Source organism: Eschrichtius robustus, chromosome 8 (genome assembly GCF_028021215.1).
Source record: "Eschrichtius robustus isolate mEscRob2 chromosome 8, mEscRob2.pri, whole genome shotgun sequence".
In the NCBI taxonomy this organism is placed as follows: domain Eukaryota; kingdom Metazoa; phylum Chordata; class Mammalia; order Artiodactyla; family Eschrichtiidae; genus Eschrichtius; species Eschrichtius robustus.
Genome location: NC_090831.1, coordinates 82,785,466 through 82,806,982, shown reverse-complemented (window position 1 = coordinate 82,806,982; position 21,517 = coordinate 82,785,466). Strand labels below are relative to the sequence as shown.

Below are 21,517 nucleotides of genomic sequence, written 5' to 3'. Positions count from 1 at the left end.
GCATTTCTCGAATAATTAGTGATGTTGAGCATCTTTTCATGTGCTTCTTGGCCATCTGTATGTCTTCTTTGGAGAAATGTCTATTTAGGTCTTCTGCCCATTTTTGGATTGGGTTGTTTGTTTCTTTAATATTGAGCTGCATGAGCTGTTTATATATTTTGGAGATTAATCCTTTGTCCGTTGATTCGTTTGCAAATATTTTCTCCCATTCTGAGGGTTGTCTTTTCGTCTTGTTTATGGTTTCCTTTGCTGTGCAAAAGCTTTTAAGTTTCATTAGGTCCCATTTGTTTATTTTTTTTTCTTTTAAGGCTGAATTGGGCGATTGGGATTGACATGTATACACTGATGTGTATAAAATTGATGACTGATTAAAAAAAAATACAAAAAAAAAAAGAATGAATGAATGAACTCTCCAGTGCAGTGTGCTAAGTGCAAACAGAGTTAAATCTAAGTGACGGTGAGGTGGCCAAAGGAAGGCATGTCCAGGAAGGCTTGGGTGAGGTTAGGGAAGACTTTGTAGGTCAGAAAATGCCTAAGCCTGATCTACAAAGATAGGTAGAGTTCCTTACATCAGGGCAGGGGGCTGGCCGAGAGGAGAGGGGGACCACTGCAGAGAGCTGGAGGAGGCTGGGTAAAGGCTGAGGGGCATGAAGCCAGCTGGTGTGCTTAGGAAATGGTAATGGTTCATATGTGCTGGACTCTTGGACACAGCTGGGGAGAGGAAGTGGATAAGGGCAAAGAGATGTGTGCATGTGTTAGCAGGGTGACAGGGCAAGGGGACAAGGTCATCAAAGTCCCTGTATATAACTCCAAGAAGGTTACTCTCAAGTAGTCAGGAGCTCTTGAAGGGGCTTTCACGTCAAGTCAGCCAGGGGTTGGGTTCCGGTTCACTTGTCAGCTGGGTGGTCATGAATAAGTTACTTCAATCACCCCAATTCCTCCCTCTCAGAGCTACTGTGAGGACGGAACACGCAAAGCACCCCCTCCAGCACCTGGTGCATGACAGATGCTCAATAAATGCTAGTGTTCCTTTTCTTGTCACCTGGTTGATTTTTACACTTAATTTACTGGAGGAAGAAAAAATCCAGTAAATTAAAATCTCTGTGTATATCATTTTACAATCCCAGAGTTCAACCAGTGTTTCAAAGCTGGGGGAACTGGGTCATGTGTTACTTCCAAACATTCACGAGGGTAAATGTGGCTTCAATTTCCTCTCATCCCTATTTATTTCATCATGATCTGAAGATGTGGGATGCAGGCTTGCTGCTGAAGCATGTATTTCATACTTGTCACTTTGGGATTTCGGGGAGGTCCACATATAGAGCTTGACAATATTGCCGAATCCTTTTAAAATTCATATAGCTCCAGGCTAAAGATACACAGAGGGATTTTAGAACAGAAATCACAGAGGCAGGCGTATTTGTCTGTAATGAACGACTTGTCTTCTTAAGGAACTCCCTAAGCCAGACGTATTTCTTCCTAAGAACAAATTAGTCAAGAGCGGCTGATGATTAGAATCACGCCACAAAGAGACAGGAGGGCTGACATTTGAAGAGGGAAACAATTCCCAATATAATGCTTTGTTCAGCAGCTTTCAAATTAGACACAAAGCAAGTTAATTTACTTTGTCAGTGTGTAGAATAGAAAGGACAGCAGCTTTGAAGTCAACCAAGCCACGTTCTAATTAATAGTTATTAGTGATACAACCTGCAAGTTGCTAGTTCTGTGACCCTGGGCCATCCCTGGGCCTCCCCAAGCCTAAGGTGTTGTTGGTTTTTTTTGTTTGTTTTTTTTTTTGCTATTTTACTGATAAAGCATAGGAACTCAAAACTTAAAGACTGTTATGAAGCTGAATGAAATAATGTAGCTTTATAATGGATTAAAAACTATGCCATGCTTGATAAATGTAAAGCTTTTTGGTAACTATAAACTTCCTATAATCATTCAAGATTAAAAATATTAGAATTATTTTATATCATGAATTGTTTTACATGGAATTTATATAAACTGAGATAAACTATAACTCGCCCTACTCTGTTAAAGGCATGCTGGGACATCAATAGCTCACCATTCTGCAGCTTATTTCTGATTCTCAACATGAGTATTAAAGAAGGATCTGTTGCACATGACAGTGATTTGACTTCTTAATAATTATTTTAAGCCACCAAGTCACATGAGAGCAATAAAAGTTGCATTTTTAAATTTTAACTTATTCTTCTGATGGTTAGACACCATTAGCGACATAAATGGGGACTAGGTGCAAAGTGAATTACTAGCTTTGTGGAAACTTCAAAGTGATCATCTGTAAAGAGAGACAAAACCAATCCGGACATTTACAAACTGCTGTCATAAAATCCAGCCAGACATTTCATTATCGAGGAATGAGTAATGCCAGTTCTGCAACCTGTTCCAGAGGCAACAGACACAAATCACCTAAGATGTAGCTTTGACAATCTCACATCCATTAATATCAATGGAAATTATTCAGAAAAACTAAGCATGTGCCGCAACTAAGAAGTCCACATGCTGCAACTAAAAAAAAAAAAAAAAAAAAATCCCGCGTGCTGCAACTAGGACCTGGTGCAGCCTAAATAAATAAATAAATAAATAAATAAATAAATAAATAAATAAAAACGATTTTAAAAAATAAATCAAGACTACAGATTGGAACTTTGACCTTTCTTTCCTCAGGGTCTGCATGTGTCCAGTTCATATCCTCTGTTTTACTGATAATCTGGGAGGTCTCGTATTCAACAGAGGCTCTCTGGGCAGATCCAATACTGCAGATGGGGCTATGTTTCTTCTCATTCTGTTAAAAAAAAATTTCCTGGCAAAATCATGAGCAGATAAAAGTCTGGTTTATCAGAGTTCACTAGGACTCTTTAACAGATTGCCATAATCTTATGTAAGTGCATGTCATTATTAAGAAATCTACAAATCCACTTCTTCAGAGCTGGGGGCAAGAGATGGAGAGATGTACTCCAGAGGTGGCTTTGGGGTTATTTCTCAGTCTGTCTGGTAATCCAGGCACTACATTCCTACCCATTTCAGTAAACACTAGATGTCCCTTTTTCTGATTTGATGTTACCATGTAAAAGAAGGATAGTGAGAGTGATTTGATTAAAATGAAAATGGACCCTGAACGTGACTAGTGAGCTTTCTCGATAATGGTGACAAGCAGAGAGTGCAGGATGAAAGTGTGGAGGACAGGGGATGGGGGTGGTGTGAGTTAGAGCTCTTCTGGTTATAAAGACGCAGACACCTAAACTCAACACAGACATTCCCATTGCTCGGCTCAAGAGCTAAGCAGGAATGACTTGGTAACCACTGAAACAGGCAGCAGAGTGCAGCGGGCCCCAGAGGCAGCTCAGACTGAGTCCTCGGGACTCAGTTTCTTTCTCTCCACTTCCAGGCTACACTTTCTCAGACTCTATGTGGTGGCGAGAAGGCTTTAGCCACCCAGACTCTACTTCCTGTTGGATCCAGCCCAGCAGTAAAAGGGCAGAAGGGCCTTCTTCCGGGAATTCACAGGGCAAGTCTATTGGTTTCATGGGTTCTGACTTGACCGCATGCCAACCCTTGAACCAACCAGAGTGGCCATGGAAATGTGACCCCTTGGATCAGCCTTGAACCACCAGCCCAACTCTGGGAGCAAAGAAGGACATACACTGAGAGCGGAAGGGGAAGTGGCTCTGGGTGCAATTTCCAAAAGAGGGTGCATGGCTCTAGGTGGCAAAAATGACAGTGACTCACTGTGGGGTGGAGGTGGGGAGACTGGTTAAGTCCTGATGAGACAGACACAAAGCTGGTGGAAGGAGAGGCACCGGAAGAGTAAGAAAGAGGCCGACACCCTGTACCAGGCCAGGGAAAGGGAATAATGGGATTCCCTACAGTGGTGTCTTGTCTGCCAGTGCTCACTGTCACCATGTCACCTTGAGCTCTGGGTCCCAGCTTCTCATCTGTACAGAGAAGGGAGTAAGAGCAGGTCGGTGGTTCTTTATTGGAATATGCATCAGAATTACCTGGAAAGCTGTTTTCAAATGACAGAGGCCCCAGAATCAGTGCTGCTGCTCACCTCCAGGGAGAGCCATTGGGAAGAACTCTGAGGTCATCATCAGGGCAAGCCCTGCAGTCTCCAAAGGTGGACGGCAGCCCCAGGCGACAGAATCATTTACCTCCCACAGTCAAAGGTGCTAAAAGTGGCATAATAATTCCTCCCAAACACCTCCCTGGAGACGTACAGACATAACCTTTAAAAGGTGTGCTTTCTGTCCATCAAACGTCTGCCTAGAGCAGCAGTTCTCCAAGTGTGGTCCACCAACGTTTGGGGGACCCCAAGATCGTCTCAGAGAGTCCATAATGTCAAAACTATTTTTATCAATTGCCTTTTCCAACTCATTGACATTGTAAGTAACCTTTAAGAAACTACCATCTGTTAAGTTTTGTTCTATTATTAAAAAAAAGAAAAAAAGTAAAAAACTTCAAATTTACCTAAAAAGGCTATAAAAACATTCTTCCTTTTCCCAATGACTTATCTGTTTGAGGCCAGAGCTTCTCCCTACACTTCAAAGGAAATAATATATCACCACAGATTGAATACAGAAGCAGGAGTGAGAATCCAGATGTTGTCTATTAAGCCAGACACTTAAGAGATTTACAAAATGTAAAACAATGCCAATATTCTAATTTTTTTTTTGTTTTGGAGAATGGGGTTATTTTTCACAAAAATATGTTATTTACACAAACACATAATGACTTTATTACTGTTATGTTTAAAAGAATTAAATGTTCTCTCAGTTTTACTTTCTAATGCAGTAAATGTCAGTAGATATAACTCACATAAACAAAAGCTCTTTGGGATCCCCAGGAATTTGAAAGAGTATAAAAGGGCCCTGAGGCCAAAAAGTTTGTGTGACCCAGGACCAGAATTTCAGTGAATCAGATCATTGGGACCATTTTTATACCTAAGCGCCCCAAGCTGGAGGAACTGCCCACCTGCTTACGCAAAGAATGAGCCCGAACCACAAAACAGACACCCCCTAGCCACTGCATAGCCTGATCTATGCTATAAAACCTGAGGAAATGGGGACGATTCAGTGGGTTCATTGCCGAAAATTTGTTCTTGCTCATTACTCCCACATCTGTTAAGTGTGGTCCTTTGAGATTGCAGTCAGCATGTAACTCTTCTTTCAGCCAGTAGATGGCACTGCATGCATAGAAAATACTTCAGCAAGGGTTGCATCGCGCTGTTTTCCAGAGATTTTTGATGGGGATGAATGAGGAAGGTTTGTTTGGACCATCTTATTCTGACACACACTGAATGTATTAGGATAACTTTCCTTTTTGTTCCTGTAAAGCTCTAACCTTGAGACCACTGATAGTGAGGTACTGGTAAAAAAGAGAAGCTTTCTGATAAAGATAAATCTAGTGTACAGAACAACCTAACCCATTTTTACTTATTCCTCCATAGCAGGGGTTCTCAGCTTTAGCTGCATATCAGAATCACCCAGAGAATATAAACACCAGATGCTCTGCCCTTATCCTAAGTAGTTAAATCTGTTTTCTGGGGGTATGGCCCAGGCACTGGTATTTTTGAAAACTCCCCAGTGGGCAGGTAAGGTTGAGAATCCTAGTCCTATAAACTTAGTCATTAAGAAAACCACCCACTAGCCCCTAAAGAAGAGATACTGACTTTTTCTTGTCTCTTCATTAAATTCTCTTAATCCTACTACATTTAATTTTCCCCATCATTTAAATTTTAGCCAATAATCTGGGGAAAGGACCCAGGAAAAAAGGAGCAAAGCAAACCTTTGAACCAACTCAGGTGACCAGAACCACCAGAGTTTACTCTCTTAAGAATGTTTACATGGAGAACTTTCTGTGTGGAGGTAAAGGTAAGAAAGAATGCCAGTGCCTAAATTAGGGCATAAAAGAGTCTCAGAAATATAAGAGGCATTAGAGAAAGAGGGACAGGAGTCCTTAAAAGAAAATGCTCCCAAGTATCTGACAACCTTTACTTCCCCATCTGACCTTTCATCTAACCAGGGGCTGAGAACTTTAGAATCACCTGGGGAACCTTAAAAACAGAGATGCTTGAGCTTCACCAGTAAAGGCTTTGATTTAGTAAGTCAGGAGGGGTTAACATGTGTCTTTTTTTAAAAAGCTCCTAGGGTGATTCTAACCCGAAGCCGGTTTGAGAACCACTGACCAAGCCAAATCAGCTCTTTTCCAGACTGCATGATAAATCCCACACCCTTAGAGGATTCTGATTTAAAATAACTCTCGGTAAAACCTGGTTTCATGAGCAAATGTAATCTAAGTTCAAATCCATTCTTACAGCGTTATATCGCATGCCATTTTATGACACTGTGTGTGTGAGCAGGAAGATGGATGATCAGAGTCATTACTGTACCTGTCACTTTTACTAGCTAAGTTATGCTCATCTTCATTTATCCTTTCTCCTGAGAAAAGACTGGTTATGTCAGTTACATATTATTTCCAAGAGACCTCCCGCGGAACAAATCTACAGGTTCTCCAGACCCTGTAATATGACTGTATCTTTTTCGGCCCCTGGATGCTTTCTATGTGAACAATGCAGGCTCTTTCTTTGGCAAATGGATGCAGCATCTCTGCTCGGGGAAGGGCAATGGGCGACACCATGCTTGAATTAACTGTCCTTAATGAAGTTACAAAGCCCCTCCACCCTCCAGGACCAAGACCCCTTCCATAATGGCACAGTGGTGGAGCCCACCCACAAAAAGGGCTACCTCGTCATCTTGCATTAATGCCAATCGTGGCTTCTGAACCTGGTGATTGAACGTTCTATAGGAATTAGAACAAGGCTAACACACTTTTATTCTATTCGTTCCTTGCATTGGTTATTCTCTGCCACATCCCACCCCCCCCCATTCATTCCCTCCTCACCTATGGTGGGGAGACTGACTCCTATGGACGGTAACCCTGGCTCCTTTGTCCTCTGGCTGCTGGTTGGATTTGTCCAATGGGAGATACAGGCAAGAGATCAAAGGGTGGCAGGAGAGAGAAGCTGAGATATTTCTTCCCCTGCCCCTTCCCGCTTGAGGGGCGCAGCACCCAAGGGTTGCACCCTTGCTTGACTGTGAGGGCCTCTCTCTATGAGAGTCCCCTCCTGTGGGAGTTCCCTTTTTATGTGAGCTCCCTACCTACAGAAGCCCTTCTCCTGCAGTCTCCCCCTTCTGTGGCAGCCCCCTCCTGTGGGAGTCTCCCCTCCAGCTCTCATAAGACCCCAGAAACCCAGTGCCTTCCCATAGTCCCTTCAGCACTGGGGAGGTAACAGTTCTCGCCATTGCCAGCCCCTGGGAAAGATCCCTTGTGAATCAAATTCTCTTCAAAATCCCAGTGAATGTGTCTTCTATTTCTTACTGGGCCCTAACTGCTGGGACACCTTTAAGACTAACTGCAACCTGAATTCATTTTTCACTTTTCAATCATTCACACAGGAGTCCTGTACATATAACTTGTGCTCCTCCTCAAAGATCTTAACTTTAAGAGAACTTCTAAGTGGCAGGTTGCTTTAAATCATTTTTTTTCTATCCAAGCCTCTGTGACCTCTAGATGTCTCTGAAATACTCCAGACAAATGAGCTGGGTGCCTTAGTCTCCTGCTGTGTAAAACAAAGGGGATGCACAAGATGGTCTCCACGACCCTCCTCCTCCAGGCTCTCGCTTCTCAGGATGCCACAGCAAGTCAGAGTTTAGCCCAGGGGTGGAAGGAGCCGCACTGAGAGAAGATGGTGGGAGATACTGATGCACCATCTTGGTGTATTCGAGATACGCTGTTCCTTAGGGTGAGTGTGAGCCAATCTGTTCCATTTTGAAAATTATCCATCTGTTCATTCAACAGTGTTTACTCTGCTGAGTCCTTCATGGGTTGGGCTTTAGAATTGAGATGTAAACCAAGGAGTGACCTGGGCCTCCAACTGGTCAACTTCTAGAGGAAGAGAGGAGCGTCTAAACCAGGGGTTCTCAAACTTGGGCGTGCACCGGAGCCACCTGGAGGCTTGGTCACACAGCGGCTGGCAGGTGCCGCCCCCAGAGGTCCTGACCCGGTAGTGCTGGGGTGGGGGCCGAGCAGGTGAATTTCTAATCAGTCCCTTGGGGAATGTGATGCTGCCAGTCACTGAGAGAGACACTGAGAACCACTGATTTCAATAATTACCTAAGACACAGCATGTTAAATTATATTAAAGATTATGTGCAAAACATTAGGCTAAAAAAAACTCATACAAATGAACTTATTTACAAAACAGAAACAGATTCACAAACATAGAAAACAAACTTACGGTTACCAAAGGGGAAGGGGGGAGGGGTAACTTAGGAGTTTGGGATTAATAGACACACACTATTTTATATAAAATGGATAAACAACAAGGAACTACTATATGGCACAGGGAACTATAGTCAATATCTTGTAATAACCTATAATGGAAAAGAATCTGAAAAAGAATATATATATTTGAATCACTTTGCGGTACACCTGAAGCTAACACAACATTGTAAATCAACTATACTTCAATAAAAAGTTTTTTGTTTTGAAAGTGGTGAGATGAGATCAATCCTTTAGAGTTGGTGAGGGAGGGTGGGTCCCAGCAGGTTTTATTAGGGAGGCTGTGCTTGTCTCTAAAGGGTGAACAGAAAGCTGAAGATAACAGGAGAGGGAAGGCATGTCAGACGGGGCACAGGAACATCTGTAGACCACAGGCCGGCGAGGGAGGCCAGCCTCTGGAGACAGGCTGGGAAAGGCGGGGCCGGACTGCAGTGGGCATTGTCTGGCCCACCATCGACCCCAGGCATTGCTGTGGCTCTCACCTTCCGGCAGCCCGACAGCATCTGTCCTCACCGTGATCTCTCACTCCCTGCCCTTGGGAACCCACCTGGTTCTCTGCAGGCACGGCCTGGTGCTTGAGGGACTTAACAGCTCACAAGCACCCCTCAGCCAACAGAGGTCAGGGGGTGGTGGGCAAATACCACCCCCCTTTCAGTTCCTCCCAGGAGCAGTTCTACATGGCTCCTTGGAAGGTGCCCAACTCAATAATCTGCATTTCTACTGGCTTCTCTCCTTGTCTGTTTCACTCTCCCTCCTGCTCCCTGGCTGCCTTCCCAAATTACCAATGCACCAAGCCCTTGCCTCAGGCTCTGCTTCCAGGGGAGCCTGGGCTTAGATGGGCTGCAAATGTCCTGCTGAGGAATCTGAACTTTGTCCTGTAGACAAAGCAAATCAGATAGTTTCCAAGATGGAAACAACAGCAAAAGCAACACTCTGATGAGTGAAAAGTCACCAAGGGGCACCAGCCATTGGGGGCCATCATGGGACTGGTGGGGAGAACCACTCAGGATGAGCTGAATCCACTGCTGAGGCTTCTGCCAGTAAGCGAGGCCTGGAGATTTGTGCCCTGGGGTGGGGGTGGGGGCACTTTCTCTTGCTCCAGGAGTATGGAGAAAAATGTAACATGGGTATTAGGCAAAGATATCTTGCAGGCCAGCTGATCCCTATGGTGGAAACAGTGAAATAAAAGACGAAAGGTTCACCCTGGACGTAAAGAAAATAATTATTTCTAAAAGAAAATAAATAGTGGCATGGAGGCTGGAGATCATTCCTCTCTGAAACACTCATCTATACAGGAGGACAGAGCCCTTCACTCCAGAAAAGGTCTCTCTCCTGGTTTCACAGCAAGACAACCAGAAACGAAAAAGGCTTCCTCGCTGCTGTAGGAAAGCAAGAGGAATCTGGGAGCTGGCCTGGGGCGGCTTGAGAAAGGAGGGTGGGGTGGGGTGGGGTGGAAGGGCATGAAACATGGGGGGAGGGCTGGAAAGAACCCCAGGGGAGCACTGCTGAGGGCTCTATAGGTGGGCAGGGGTCAAGATCAGGGAGGGAGCAACAGTCACCCCATTTCCAGGGACAGTCACGCCACACTCTTTATTTGCTGATTTAGTTCTGTGCTATAATTACCATCTTCTAGCTCCCAACCTTCAGCAAAAGGCTTCTAAATACAGACTCTTTGCTAACAATCCAAAGGAGAACTGAAAGAAAAAAAAGAGCTATCAGGATGGGGAAGGGGGCCAGTGAGAAGGGATGGGAAAACAGTCTGGGTCCGGAGGGTTGGAACTGTATATGTGTGTGTGTGATACACTGAGTAGAGAAGATGTTTTACTGAGGGTTTGCTTTAACATATGTGAATTTAGGACATGATGAATTTTGTTTTCTTGTTTAATTTTCTGAATGGGATCTTGCATTTATCATGGTTCAAAATTCAAAGAGTATGAAATAGCAGCAGGAGTCTCCTTCCCTCCCTTACATCTTAGACACCCCCTTCCCCTCCACACTGGCAACCCTGATACTAGCTCTTGCATCCTTCAAGGGATGTTTTATGATTTTGCAAGAAAAAAATGTGCAAAATCTGTTTTTCTGGTTTACACAAATGAAACCATACTACCCATACTATAGTATATTTGGTTTTGCATTTGCTAACTCTGGGTAATCTTTTCAAACTGGTCCATATGAGAGCATCCTCATTCTTTTCTGTGGTTGCATGATATTCCTGTACATCGGTGTACCATAACTCATCTAAGCAATTCCCCAATTGATGGGCATTTAGATTGTTTTCTGATGTTTGCTATTATTAAAAACAGTGAAATGAATAATGGTAAACTATAATATATTCTTAAATGTGCTTGTATTGTATCAAGAGTACAGATGATTTTTCTCCAGTAAAGCATAAATGCAATTTAATTCAGCAAGCCAAATTTACTTAATAAATATGTGCTATTGAAAATATTGTTGTTACATATATTTGATTCAGTTGTGTATCGTTTACAAGACAGTTTAGTTATTAGAGCTATTAATAGCAGTGTATTTTCAAAAACACATCACGTAAATATTAAGTGATTCTTACCATCAATTGACTTAGGATGGTCAAAAGCAAGGGTGTTTGCTTAAGGCAATAAGGGCAATAAGAACAGAATGAGGTCCAGCTGCTCCATAGATTTAAGAAGATTTGAACTTGGAGTTAGGAAGTGTGGGTTTGATTCCTCATCCTGCCATTGTGACTTTTTCAATAAAGTGGGGATAACGATTCCTGCCCTATGTACCTGGCAAAGTCGTTCTGAGGATAAAATGGGAAACTATTTCACATGCGTGAATTCTGTTTACGAACTGCAAATGTCTGAACCAATGTTAAATCCTGTTGTTATTCTTACATTGCTTACAGCACCAGTTTTGGAGGTCAGTAGACCTCCATCTATGGAATAAATTCTGAAATAAGTTTCATAAAAGAAATGACACTGGGCATGATCATTTTAATTAAATACATGAAACGGTAGCCCTTATAGATCATAATGTTTTAAAAATCAATTAAAGAATCAGAAAGGAAACAGATCCCTATTGGCTAACAACCACAACATTTTTTTTTTGCATCCTCCCCTCTCCCCACCTCATCTGCAGTTATTAAAATCAAGTTCACTGCTAACCATCTTGACAGGAGGTAAATCTGGAAACCGCTCAAATCTGATCGGGTAGGTAATATCTTTTTGCCAATTTACACTGTTAATATCCTTGGATTTACAGGTAACATAGTCTCTCTGGATTCATTAGGAAATGATCAATAAAATAAACGGGCGGACGGAGTTTAAGCACTCTGGAAAATGAAATGCTGGGCTGTCTGGATTTGAGAAGTATTAGGAAACCTACCCATTTCACTCATTAAAACCTTCAAGACGTGCCATTACCGAAGCAGACATGTGCCGCGGACATTCTCAGTCAATCCATTCAAGTTTCTGCCACCTCTTTTCTAGTCACTGTCTCCATGGCAGCAGTCCGCTGACCTGCCCTTAAGGGAAATGGAATTTCTGGCAAGACTGAGACTTGGTAATTCCACTTGTCAATACAGGTCAGAGAGAAACAGATGGAGGCGTACCAAGTTACTTCACAAACCCAGTAACAAAATGAGCGACCCCTGGCAAATGACCAGACCCAGTATTCGGAGTGTCCTCCAGGAAAGCCAAACACTGCATCATTAGCATCCAAGAAACCCGCACCGCCAACACCTGTCCATCAAACCTTTCACTGAGTTTGGACTTCCTCCTTCAACGTTTTCTTTATTTACCTTTTCCTAAAAAGGTAAAAGTGTACTGGGTGGCTCAATCAAAGTGATTATTAATCTGATTATTAATTTCCTCCAAAATTTAATTTTAATAAATAAATACAAAATGATCTACAAGAAAGGACATATTTTGTCCTGTACATTTCCTTATGGGACTATCATCTAGAAATATCAGTTTGCAGTGACCCAACTTCCCTTGTGGGGGAGGGCAGAAATCAGTGAATGTCAATTCCAACACCCAGGATCTAATCTCTCATCCCAACTACACAAGAGTCACTTCCTACTCACCTCTTTTCCTGGAAATGTTCTAGTGTGTTGCCTGCAGTTGTAACAGATTGCCTTTTTGGTGGCATCACTCCCCAATTCAGAAATATAAACACCACTTCAGAGATTTATTTTACAATTCATCCTCTGATTTGTCATGGCTAGGAAGGTCAGCTTCCAGATTTTCTATTCTAAATTACTTTTGAACCGATTTGGCAAACAGAGTAAGGAACGGCTTTCGCCTAGACGGGAACAAACTCTGAAAGTTGGGACCCAAGTTCTCTCTCTCTCTTTTGTTGAAATGTAAACAATCAGAAACCCCACCATTTCCCAAATCAATTATTTGCCAAAGAATAAACAGGTGCTTTGGAGACTCTGGAGTTATAAAAAGAAAATGGCAAATGATATTTTTCATGAGCCAGCTGCCCAACTGACATGATTCTGAGGAAGGTTCTCCTAGGCTCTAAAGCTTAATTAGCAAATCAATTAAGATCATCCCCTGTCTGCCAACAGGACCGCCTGCCATCCTCTGCTCTCCTCCTCATTTCAGTGCTTTCTGGTGCATCCCCGTCGCCAAAGCCGAAGTCCAATCAGTCAACCTGAGGTTCCTTTGCTTTCTGCTAACACTGGACAACAGGGGGACGAAGGGGGCCATTCCAGTTTAATTAAGGATTCGTAACCACCAGAAGGAGCAGTGCTCGCCCTGCTTATTTATATCTGCCCCAGTCCAAGCCCGCCTTAGAAGCTGGGCTCAGCACAGACTCAGTGGGGGCTGACTGGCGTGGCTGGCTGTCACTTTCTTTCAGTGGAAAACAGATAGGACCAGGCAAAGCAGATGGTTCCTAAAGAGGCACATCCAAAAAATCTGCTAGCAAACTGTGGTGGTGTCTTTCAAATAAACAGCAGCTTACTGGAGAGGAAAATCAGATCTTCCTCGCCACATCCTGCCATGATGCAACCACCTTGAACATCACCCACTTAGGAGCTTCTAATCCTCGGCGAGGCATAATAACTCCTCCTTTGGGGCAAAGGATAGCCTGTCTTTCCAAGCCTCTCAGAGATAGCCATCATCACCGCTAATGCTCCCATCTCTGTCAGTAAAATCTGTTATCTAGGTAAAACCACCTTCAAGAGACGACTGACCTGTGGATCACGCATGGTCACCCAGTCCTAAGGGAAGGAAATGCAAATACCATGTATTTGGCCAGCTGGGTGGAACTAGAGATGGAGCCAGTAACACCTCAAATGGCAATTAAAAAGCAAGTGACTAGTTTCATCATAAATCATTAATGGGATTTTTTTTTCCTTTCAAACTCCAAATAAACTCACAGATAATTATCTGTGGAAGTCCTGGCTCTGACTGCACGAGTTGGGGCAAATGATCAAACATTTCTGGACCTCACTGTCCTCATCTGTAAAACGAGGGGGTTGAACTGAAAAATGTCCAAGGTCCCTTTTAGCATGAAAATTCTAAAGTTCTTTCGGTGGAGCTGCGGTGGTCTCCTATAACATACTGGCAAATCACATATAGAATTAATCATCCGGTTTTTGAGCATAGATGAAAAACAGAGAGAGAGACTGTTTTTGTCCCTCGCGTAGCTTACCTTTTCAACCGCTGTGTGTTCTTCATTTGTGACGTTGGCTTTTCTTGATTCGTTTTTAGACCTGCTTAGCCTCCTGGATACTTTTTCTCTGAGTAAAGTGGCATATCCAATGTGTTCATAGATGGGATTTGTTGTCATTTTGGAAATGTATTCAGAAGCTTTTGTTTCTATGTACAGCGTTATCAAGCCATCTGTGACCAGATCATGAATCGATTCAAACCTCTTCTCACCCACAAAGTGTTTTCCATCATAGAAGAGCCTGTAGTTTAAGGTCTGGTTTCCAAACCTGCCCATGAGGAAGGAGAAATCACAGTAGTGTTAGAAATCAGGCCAGTGAGTGGCAGGCCAGGCAATGGCAGCTAAAACTTCCCGAGCGTATACTGAATGCCAGGCACTGGGCTAAGCCCTTGGACATGACTTTCCCCATTAAGTTATCATGGAGACCCGTTGAGACAGGTGCAATTATTATCCCTGTTTGACTGCTGAGGAAACTGAGCCTTGAAAAGATGGGGTACCTGATTGAGGCTATATCCCTGGAAAGAGGCAAAGGTGGGTTTAACCCCAGCCAGTCATATGGCATCATCTGGTCCTAGAAATCCCTAAGGCCATTGGGTCATGATCATTCTCATTCGTAAAAGTCAGGGAGTACTGCCTGATTTACAGATATCTTACCTAAATTTCTTAATGGGAACTAGCCACGCCCCTCCACCCCCTCCTTGTACCAGGCAATTACCTCTGCAAGGGAAGCTATCACCACTGGCCTGATGTGCTTTTATTATTACATCTTTAACCACTATCAGTAAAGCACCCCATGCCTCCCACCCCAGTTGGTCCAGCAGAAGGGAAACAGGTGAGCCATGTGGAGCTCCCTGCTGGAACGCCAGAGCCAGCATTCCAATGACCTAGTCATTACGGTGCTCTCCCTTTAGTGCTGATTGTTCCCTCTTGGCCTTGGTCCTGTATCTCACAGCCCCTGCTTGACTCCCCACTGGGACTGTCAGCTCCTGCTGCTGGGGTGCTGGGAAGCTGGGAAAATACTTTGCATCTCTAGAGCACTTGCTACTCTTGAAGTGCTTCCTCATAATGACATCACTGAAGATATGCCATCCCCAGTTGCAACTTGGAAAGCATCTAGCTTTCCACAATCACAACATCGAGATGGTGGGTTGAACACACCTTTGTGGGCTGACCTGGGAAGTGTTTCTTTCTTTCCTTTTTTTTTAATACATTTATTTATTTATTTTCTTATGGCTGCGTTGGGTCTTCGTTGCTGCACGTGGGCTTTGCCAAGTTGCGGTGAGAGGGGGCTACTCTTCGTTGCGTGCACGGGCTTCTCGTTGCAGTGGCTTCTCTTGTTGCGGAGCATGGGCTCTAGGTGCACGGGCTTCAGTAGTTGTGGCATGCGGGTTCAGTAGTTGTGGCTTGCGGGCTCTAGAGCATGGTGTCCCCTGCATTGGCAGGCAGACTCCCAATCACTGTGCCACCAGGGAAGGCCCTGGGAAGTGTTTCATTGATACCATTTCTTCCATGGAGAAAGAGCTTCCCAATTCCAAAGAGTTCACGAATGAACTTTTGGAAAACAATCCAATTCTGAAATTGAAAACCTTCACCAGACCCTACAGGATTGCCATGAGGATCAAAGGACATAAAACATTTGATCCAGGTTAGGAAGGTGCAGTAAATGCAATGTCTTTTGGGTGCTATGATTTTTATTTTTATTTTTTTAACATCTTTATTGGAGTATAATTGCTTTACAATGGTGTGTTAGTTTCTGCTTTATAGCAAAGTGAATCAGCTATACATATACATATATCCCTGTATCTCCTCCCTCTTGCGTCTCCCTCCCACCCTCCCTATCCCACCCCTCTAGGTGGTCACAAAGCACCTAGCTGATCTCCCTGTGCTACGAGGCTGCTTCCCACTAGCTATCTGTTTTACATTTGGTAGTGTATATATGTCCATGCCACTCTCTCACTTCGTCCCAGCTTACCCTTCCCCCTCCCTGTGTCCTCAAGTCCATTCTCTAGGTCAGCATCTTTATTCCTGTCCTGCCCCTAGGTTTTTCAGAACCATTTTTTTTTTTTTTTTAGATTCCATATATATGTGTTAGCGTACGGTATTTGTTTTTCTCTTTCTGACTTACTTCACTCTGTATGACAGACTCTAGCGCCATCCACCTCACTACAAAGAACTCAATTTTGTTTCTGTTTATGGCTGAGTAATATTCTATTGTATATATGTGCCACGTCTTCTTTACCCATTCATCTGTCAGTGGACACTTAGGTTGCTTTCATATCCTGGCTATTGTAAATAGTGCTGCAATGAACATTGTGGTACATGACTCTTTTTGAATTATGGTTTTCTCAGGGTATATGCCCAGTAGTGGGATTGCTGGATCGTATGGTAGTTCTACTTTTTAGTTTTTTAAGGAACCTCCATACTGTTCTCCATAGTGGCTGTATCAATTTACATTCCCACCAACAGTGCAAGAGGGTTCCCTTTTCTCCACACCCTCTCCAGCATTTACTGTTGGTAGATGTTTTGATGATGGCCATTCTGACTGGTGTGAGGTGATACCTCACTGTAGTTTTGATTTACGTTTATCTAATGATTAGTGACGTTGAACATCCTTTCATGTGTTTGTTGGCAATCTATATATCTTCTTTGGAGAAATGTCTATTTTGGTCTTCTGCCCATTTTTGGATTGGGTTGTTTGTTTTTTTGATATTGAGCTTCATGAGCTGCTTGTAAATTTTGGAGATTAATCCTTTGTCAGTTGCTTCATTTGCAAATATTTTCTCCCATTCTGAGGGTTGTCTTTTCATCTTGTTTATGTTTTCCTTTGCTATGCAAAAGCTTTTAAGTTTCATTAGGTCCCATTTGCTTATTTTTGTTTTTATTTCCATTTCTGTAGGAAGTGGGTCAAGAAGGATCTTGCTGTGATTTATGTCATAGAGTGTTCTGCCTATGTTTTCTTCTAAGAGTTTTATAGTGTCTGGCCTTACATTTAGGTCTTTAATCCATTTTGAGTTTATTTTTGTGTATGGTGTTAGGGAGTGTTCTAATTTACAAATGCTAAAGGAACTTCTCCAGGCAGGAAACACAAGAGAAGGAAAAGACCTACAATAACAAACCCAAAACAATTAAGAAAACAGTAATAGGAGCATACATATCGATAACTACCTAAAATGTAAACGGATTAAATGCTCCAACCAAAAGACATAGACTAGCTGAATGGATACGAAAACAAGACCCGTATATATGCTGTCTACAAGAGACCCACTTCAGACCTAGGGACACATACAGACTGAAAGTAAGGGGATGGAAAAAGATATTCCATGCAAATGGAAATCAAAAGAAAGCTGGAGTAGCAATTCTCATATCAGACAAAATAGACTTTAAAATAAAGACTAGGGCTTCCCTCGTGGTGCAGTGGTTAAAAATCTGCCTGCCAATGCAGGGACACAGGTTCGAGCCCTGGTCCAGGAAGACCCCACATGCCGCGGAGCAACTAAGCCCGTGCGCCACAACTACTAAGTCTGCGCTCTAGAGCCCGCGAGCCACAAGTAGTGAGCCCTCGTGCCACAACTACTGAAGCCTGCGTGCCTAGAGCCCATGCTCTGCAACAAGAGAAGACACCGCAATGAGAAGCCTGCACACCGCAACGAAGAGTAGCCCCCGCTCGCCACAACTAGAGAAAGCCTGCACACAACGAAGACCCAACACAGCCAAAAATAAATTTTAAAAAATAATAATAAAAATAAAATAAAGGGGCTTCCCTGGTGGCGCAGCGGTTGAGAATCTGCCTGCCAATGCAGGGGACACGGGTTTGAGCCCTGGTCTGGGAGGATCCCACATGCCGCGGAGCAATTAGGCCCGTGAGCCACAACTGCTGAGCCTGCGCGTCTGGAGCCTGTGCTCCGCAACGGGAGAGGCCGCGATAGTGAGAGGCCCGTGCACCGCGATGAAGAGTGGCCCCCGCTTGCCGCAACTGGAGAAAGCCCTTGCGCAGAAACGAAGACCCAACACAGCCATAAATAAAATATAAAAATAAATAAATAAATTTAAAATATGGGGAAAAAAATTGCATCTACATACAAGGGGTGTATAAAATAAAAAATAAAAAATAAAATAAAATAAAATAAAATAAAATAAAGACTATTACAAGAGACAAAGAAGGACACTACATAATGATCAAGGGATCAATCCAAGAAGAAGATATAACAATTGTAAATATTTATGCACCCAACATAGGAGCACCTCAGTACATAAGGCAAATGCTAACAGCCATAAAAGGGGAAATCGACAGCAACACAGTCATAGCAGGGGACTTTAACACCCCACTTTCACCAATGGACAGATCATCCAAAATGAAAATAAATAAGGAAACACAAGCTTTAAATGATACATAAACAAGATGGACTTAATTGATATTTATAGGATATTCCATCCAAAAACAACAGAATACACTTTCTTCTCAAGTGCTCATGGAACACTCTCCAGGATAGACTGTATCTTGGGTCACAAATCAAGCCTTGGTAAATTTAAGAAAATTGAAATCATATCAAGTATCTTTTCTGACCACAACGCTATGAGAGTAGATATCAATTACAGGAAGAAATCTGTAAAAAATACAAACACATGGAGGCTAAACAATACACTACTAAATAACCAAGAGATCACTGAAGAAATCAAAGAGGAAATAAAAAAAATACCTACAAACAAATGACAATGAAAACACGACAACCCAAAACCTATGGGATGCAGCAAAAGCAGTTCTAAGAGGGATACAATCCTACCTCAAGAAACAAGAAACATCTCAAATAAACAACCCAACCTTACACCTAAAGCAATTAGAGAAAGAAGAACAAAAAAACCCCAAAGTTAGCAGAAGGAAAGAAATCATAAAGATCAGATCAGAAATAAATGAAAAAGAAATGAAGGAAACAATAGCAAAGATCAATAAAACTAAAAGCTGGTTCTTTGAGGAGATAAACAAAACTGATAAACCATTAGCCAGACTCATCAAGAAAAACAGGGAGAAGACTCAAATCAATAGAATTAGAAATGAAAAAGGAGAAGTAACAACTGACACTGCAGAAATACAAAGGATCATGAGGAATTACTACAAGCAACTCTATGTCAATAAAATGGACAACCTGGAAGAAATGGACAAATTCTTAGAAAAGCACAATCTTCCGAGACTGAACCAGGAAGCAACAGAAAATGTAAACAGACCAATCACAAGCAGGGAAATTGTGATTTTTTAATACTGTGATTTTGTGGTAAAGTGCTCTGATGGCTCGCTGGCACGGAGCGTCATGACTGCCCCTGGGAGCTCAGTGGGTCAGCGTGATCTCTGAGAGAATCCCCTGGTTAAAGCGCGTGGCCGTGCAGGCACACACGCACAACGTGAGGTGAAGACTTTTGCCGAGGGCGAAGGGAGGCAGAGGTGTGTCTCAATCAGCAGGCTTGATGTTTCAGAAGGAAGCAGCCCCAGAGCACCAGCTTTGCAGATGATTCTCCAAAGAATGCTGTGTATGCATAAACAGAGCCTCAGAGCCCATCAACTGATAACAGGAAATGTATAAGCCTCTGAGATGCTGCTGGCTGCTTTTTTTTTTTTTTTTTTTTTTTAAATTTATTTATTTATGGCTGCGTTGGGTCTTCCTGTGCGAGGGCCTTCTCTAGCTGTGGCAAGCGGAGGCCATTCTTCATCACGGTGTGCGGGCCTCTCACTATCGCGGCCTCTCTTGTTGCGGAGCACAGGCTCCAGACGCGCAGACTCAGGAATTGTGGCTCACGGGCCCAGTTGCTCCGCGGCATGTGGGATCTTCCCAGACCAGGGCTCGAACCCGTGTCCCCTGCATTGGCAGGCAGATTCTCAACCACTGCGCCACCAGGGAAGCCCTGCTGGCTGCTTTGTAAATGAAGTGAAAATAAAAAATAATTAGGGGGGAATGGGGAGCAATTGATTTAATGGGTACAGAATGTGTGGGATGATGAAAAAGTTCTGGAAATGGATAGTGGAGATGGTTGCAGGACACAGAATATATTTAATGGTGCTGAATTGTACACTTAAAAATGGTTAAAGTGGTACATTTACATTGTATGTTATGTATATTTTACCGCAATAAAAAAACTGGGAAAAAAATAAGTCAAGTCTCCTGTAAAGCAGTTGCAACAGTGGATGAAATCAGGCTCACCTTAGTGCTAACGTGTAGCACCCTGGCTGGCGCTGGCTTTCCCTAAGAATGTAGGCGCCCTCCACGCCTCCGAGAAGCTCATCTGCCTGCTCTCGGGAGATGATCCCATGAAACCTGAGGAGAGACAAGACCATCTTTGTTCTGAACAGACCACATACCAATATGGACCGCAAAGAGCTGCCTAAAAAAGATGGTGGGTCCACCTGGAATCTACAGCTCCCCATTTAAATGAAGAGGGGTGTGACTACTGCATACTTCCAGATGGGCTTGGACCCGGCTCTCAGCATGCACCCAAACAGATAATAAGCATGCCAGTAGGCAAGGCAACAGGAAGAACACCAGTCCACCTGGCTTTCTGCTATTGTCTTTGATCATAAGCTGAAAATTAAAGTCGTAACCAAAAGCCAGGTTATGGCTCCTCTTTCATCCATGGAGAAAAGCAAAAGAGCATTTACCAATTTGGTACTCTGCTCACTAGGTATTATCCTGATTGCAAATGAGCACGTACTGATTATCACCCTGCTTACTTCAGTGTGGGGTGTTGTTCATTTTAGAGGCTCATTCTCTGGAAAGAATAGCCAGAAGTAATGAACAGTCTTCCATTCCTCTAAATTTTGAGAGCAATCACTTAGGGATGTGTTTGGAAAATGCACCTATTTTTCTTTTTTAAAGATAATGTTTATTTTTTCCCCTGCAATTTAAAAAGTAATACACATGCATGTAGAAAATTCGGTAGGATTGCAAGCTTGGCCAATAACTGCTTTGTTCTAGAGGGGATGTCTGGGACCTAGAGAGCGGACAGCGATGCCAGGGGAGAGGAGAACAGGACAGGAGTTAGGGACACACAACCAGCCAGCTCTTTCTGCTGCCCTAAAGCAAAGACAGCGGCTCACCCCTGTTATCAAGAGATTTGAGCAATCTGTGTTTCAGAGGAAGGTGGGACCTGGGTTGTGGCGGAGTGAGGCCAGGGCCAAGGGGTCCCGGGCTCCTGGGAGAGGGAACACCATCCTCTTTCTAGGATTACCCAATCTTAGGGAATTGGGGGGAATAAATTAGAGAAGAGGTTTTCTGGACAGAGAATCCCCTTTTACCTTCCTGGAAGGGAGAGGGGAGGGAGGGAAGCTGGCTACACAAGAAGTGCTGTTGTTTTTTTCCGCAGGAATGCAAAGATTCTCAGAGGACACATGTACCAGGATAACATTTTGGAAAAAAATAAACCTATCACAATACTTACGTCCTAATTCCCTTCTATTCTTTACAACTAGACCTTACAAGCTGAAGCTTTAGTCCTAGGGAAGTGAGGTCAA

At 43.2% G+C, this 21,517-nt stretch overlaps 1 protein-coding gene across 1 annotated transcript in view; it reads right to left on the bottom strand.

The window, feature by feature from the left end:
* CHN2 (chimerin 2) overlaps nucleotides 1-21,517 on the bottom strand; it is a 325,693-nt gene that overhangs the window by 101,960 nt on the left and 202,216 nt on the right. Inside the window, exons 5-6 of the mRNA XM_068549225.1 lie at nucleotides 20,211-20,324; nucleotides 14,005-14,290 (exon numbers count right to left, since the gene is read on the bottom strand). Coding sequence (XP_068405326.1) covers nucleotides 14,005-14,290; nucleotides 20,211-20,324 — 400 coding nt within the window. The remainder of the gene's footprint in view (nucleotides 1-14,004; nucleotides 14,291-20,210; nucleotides 20,325-21,517) is intronic.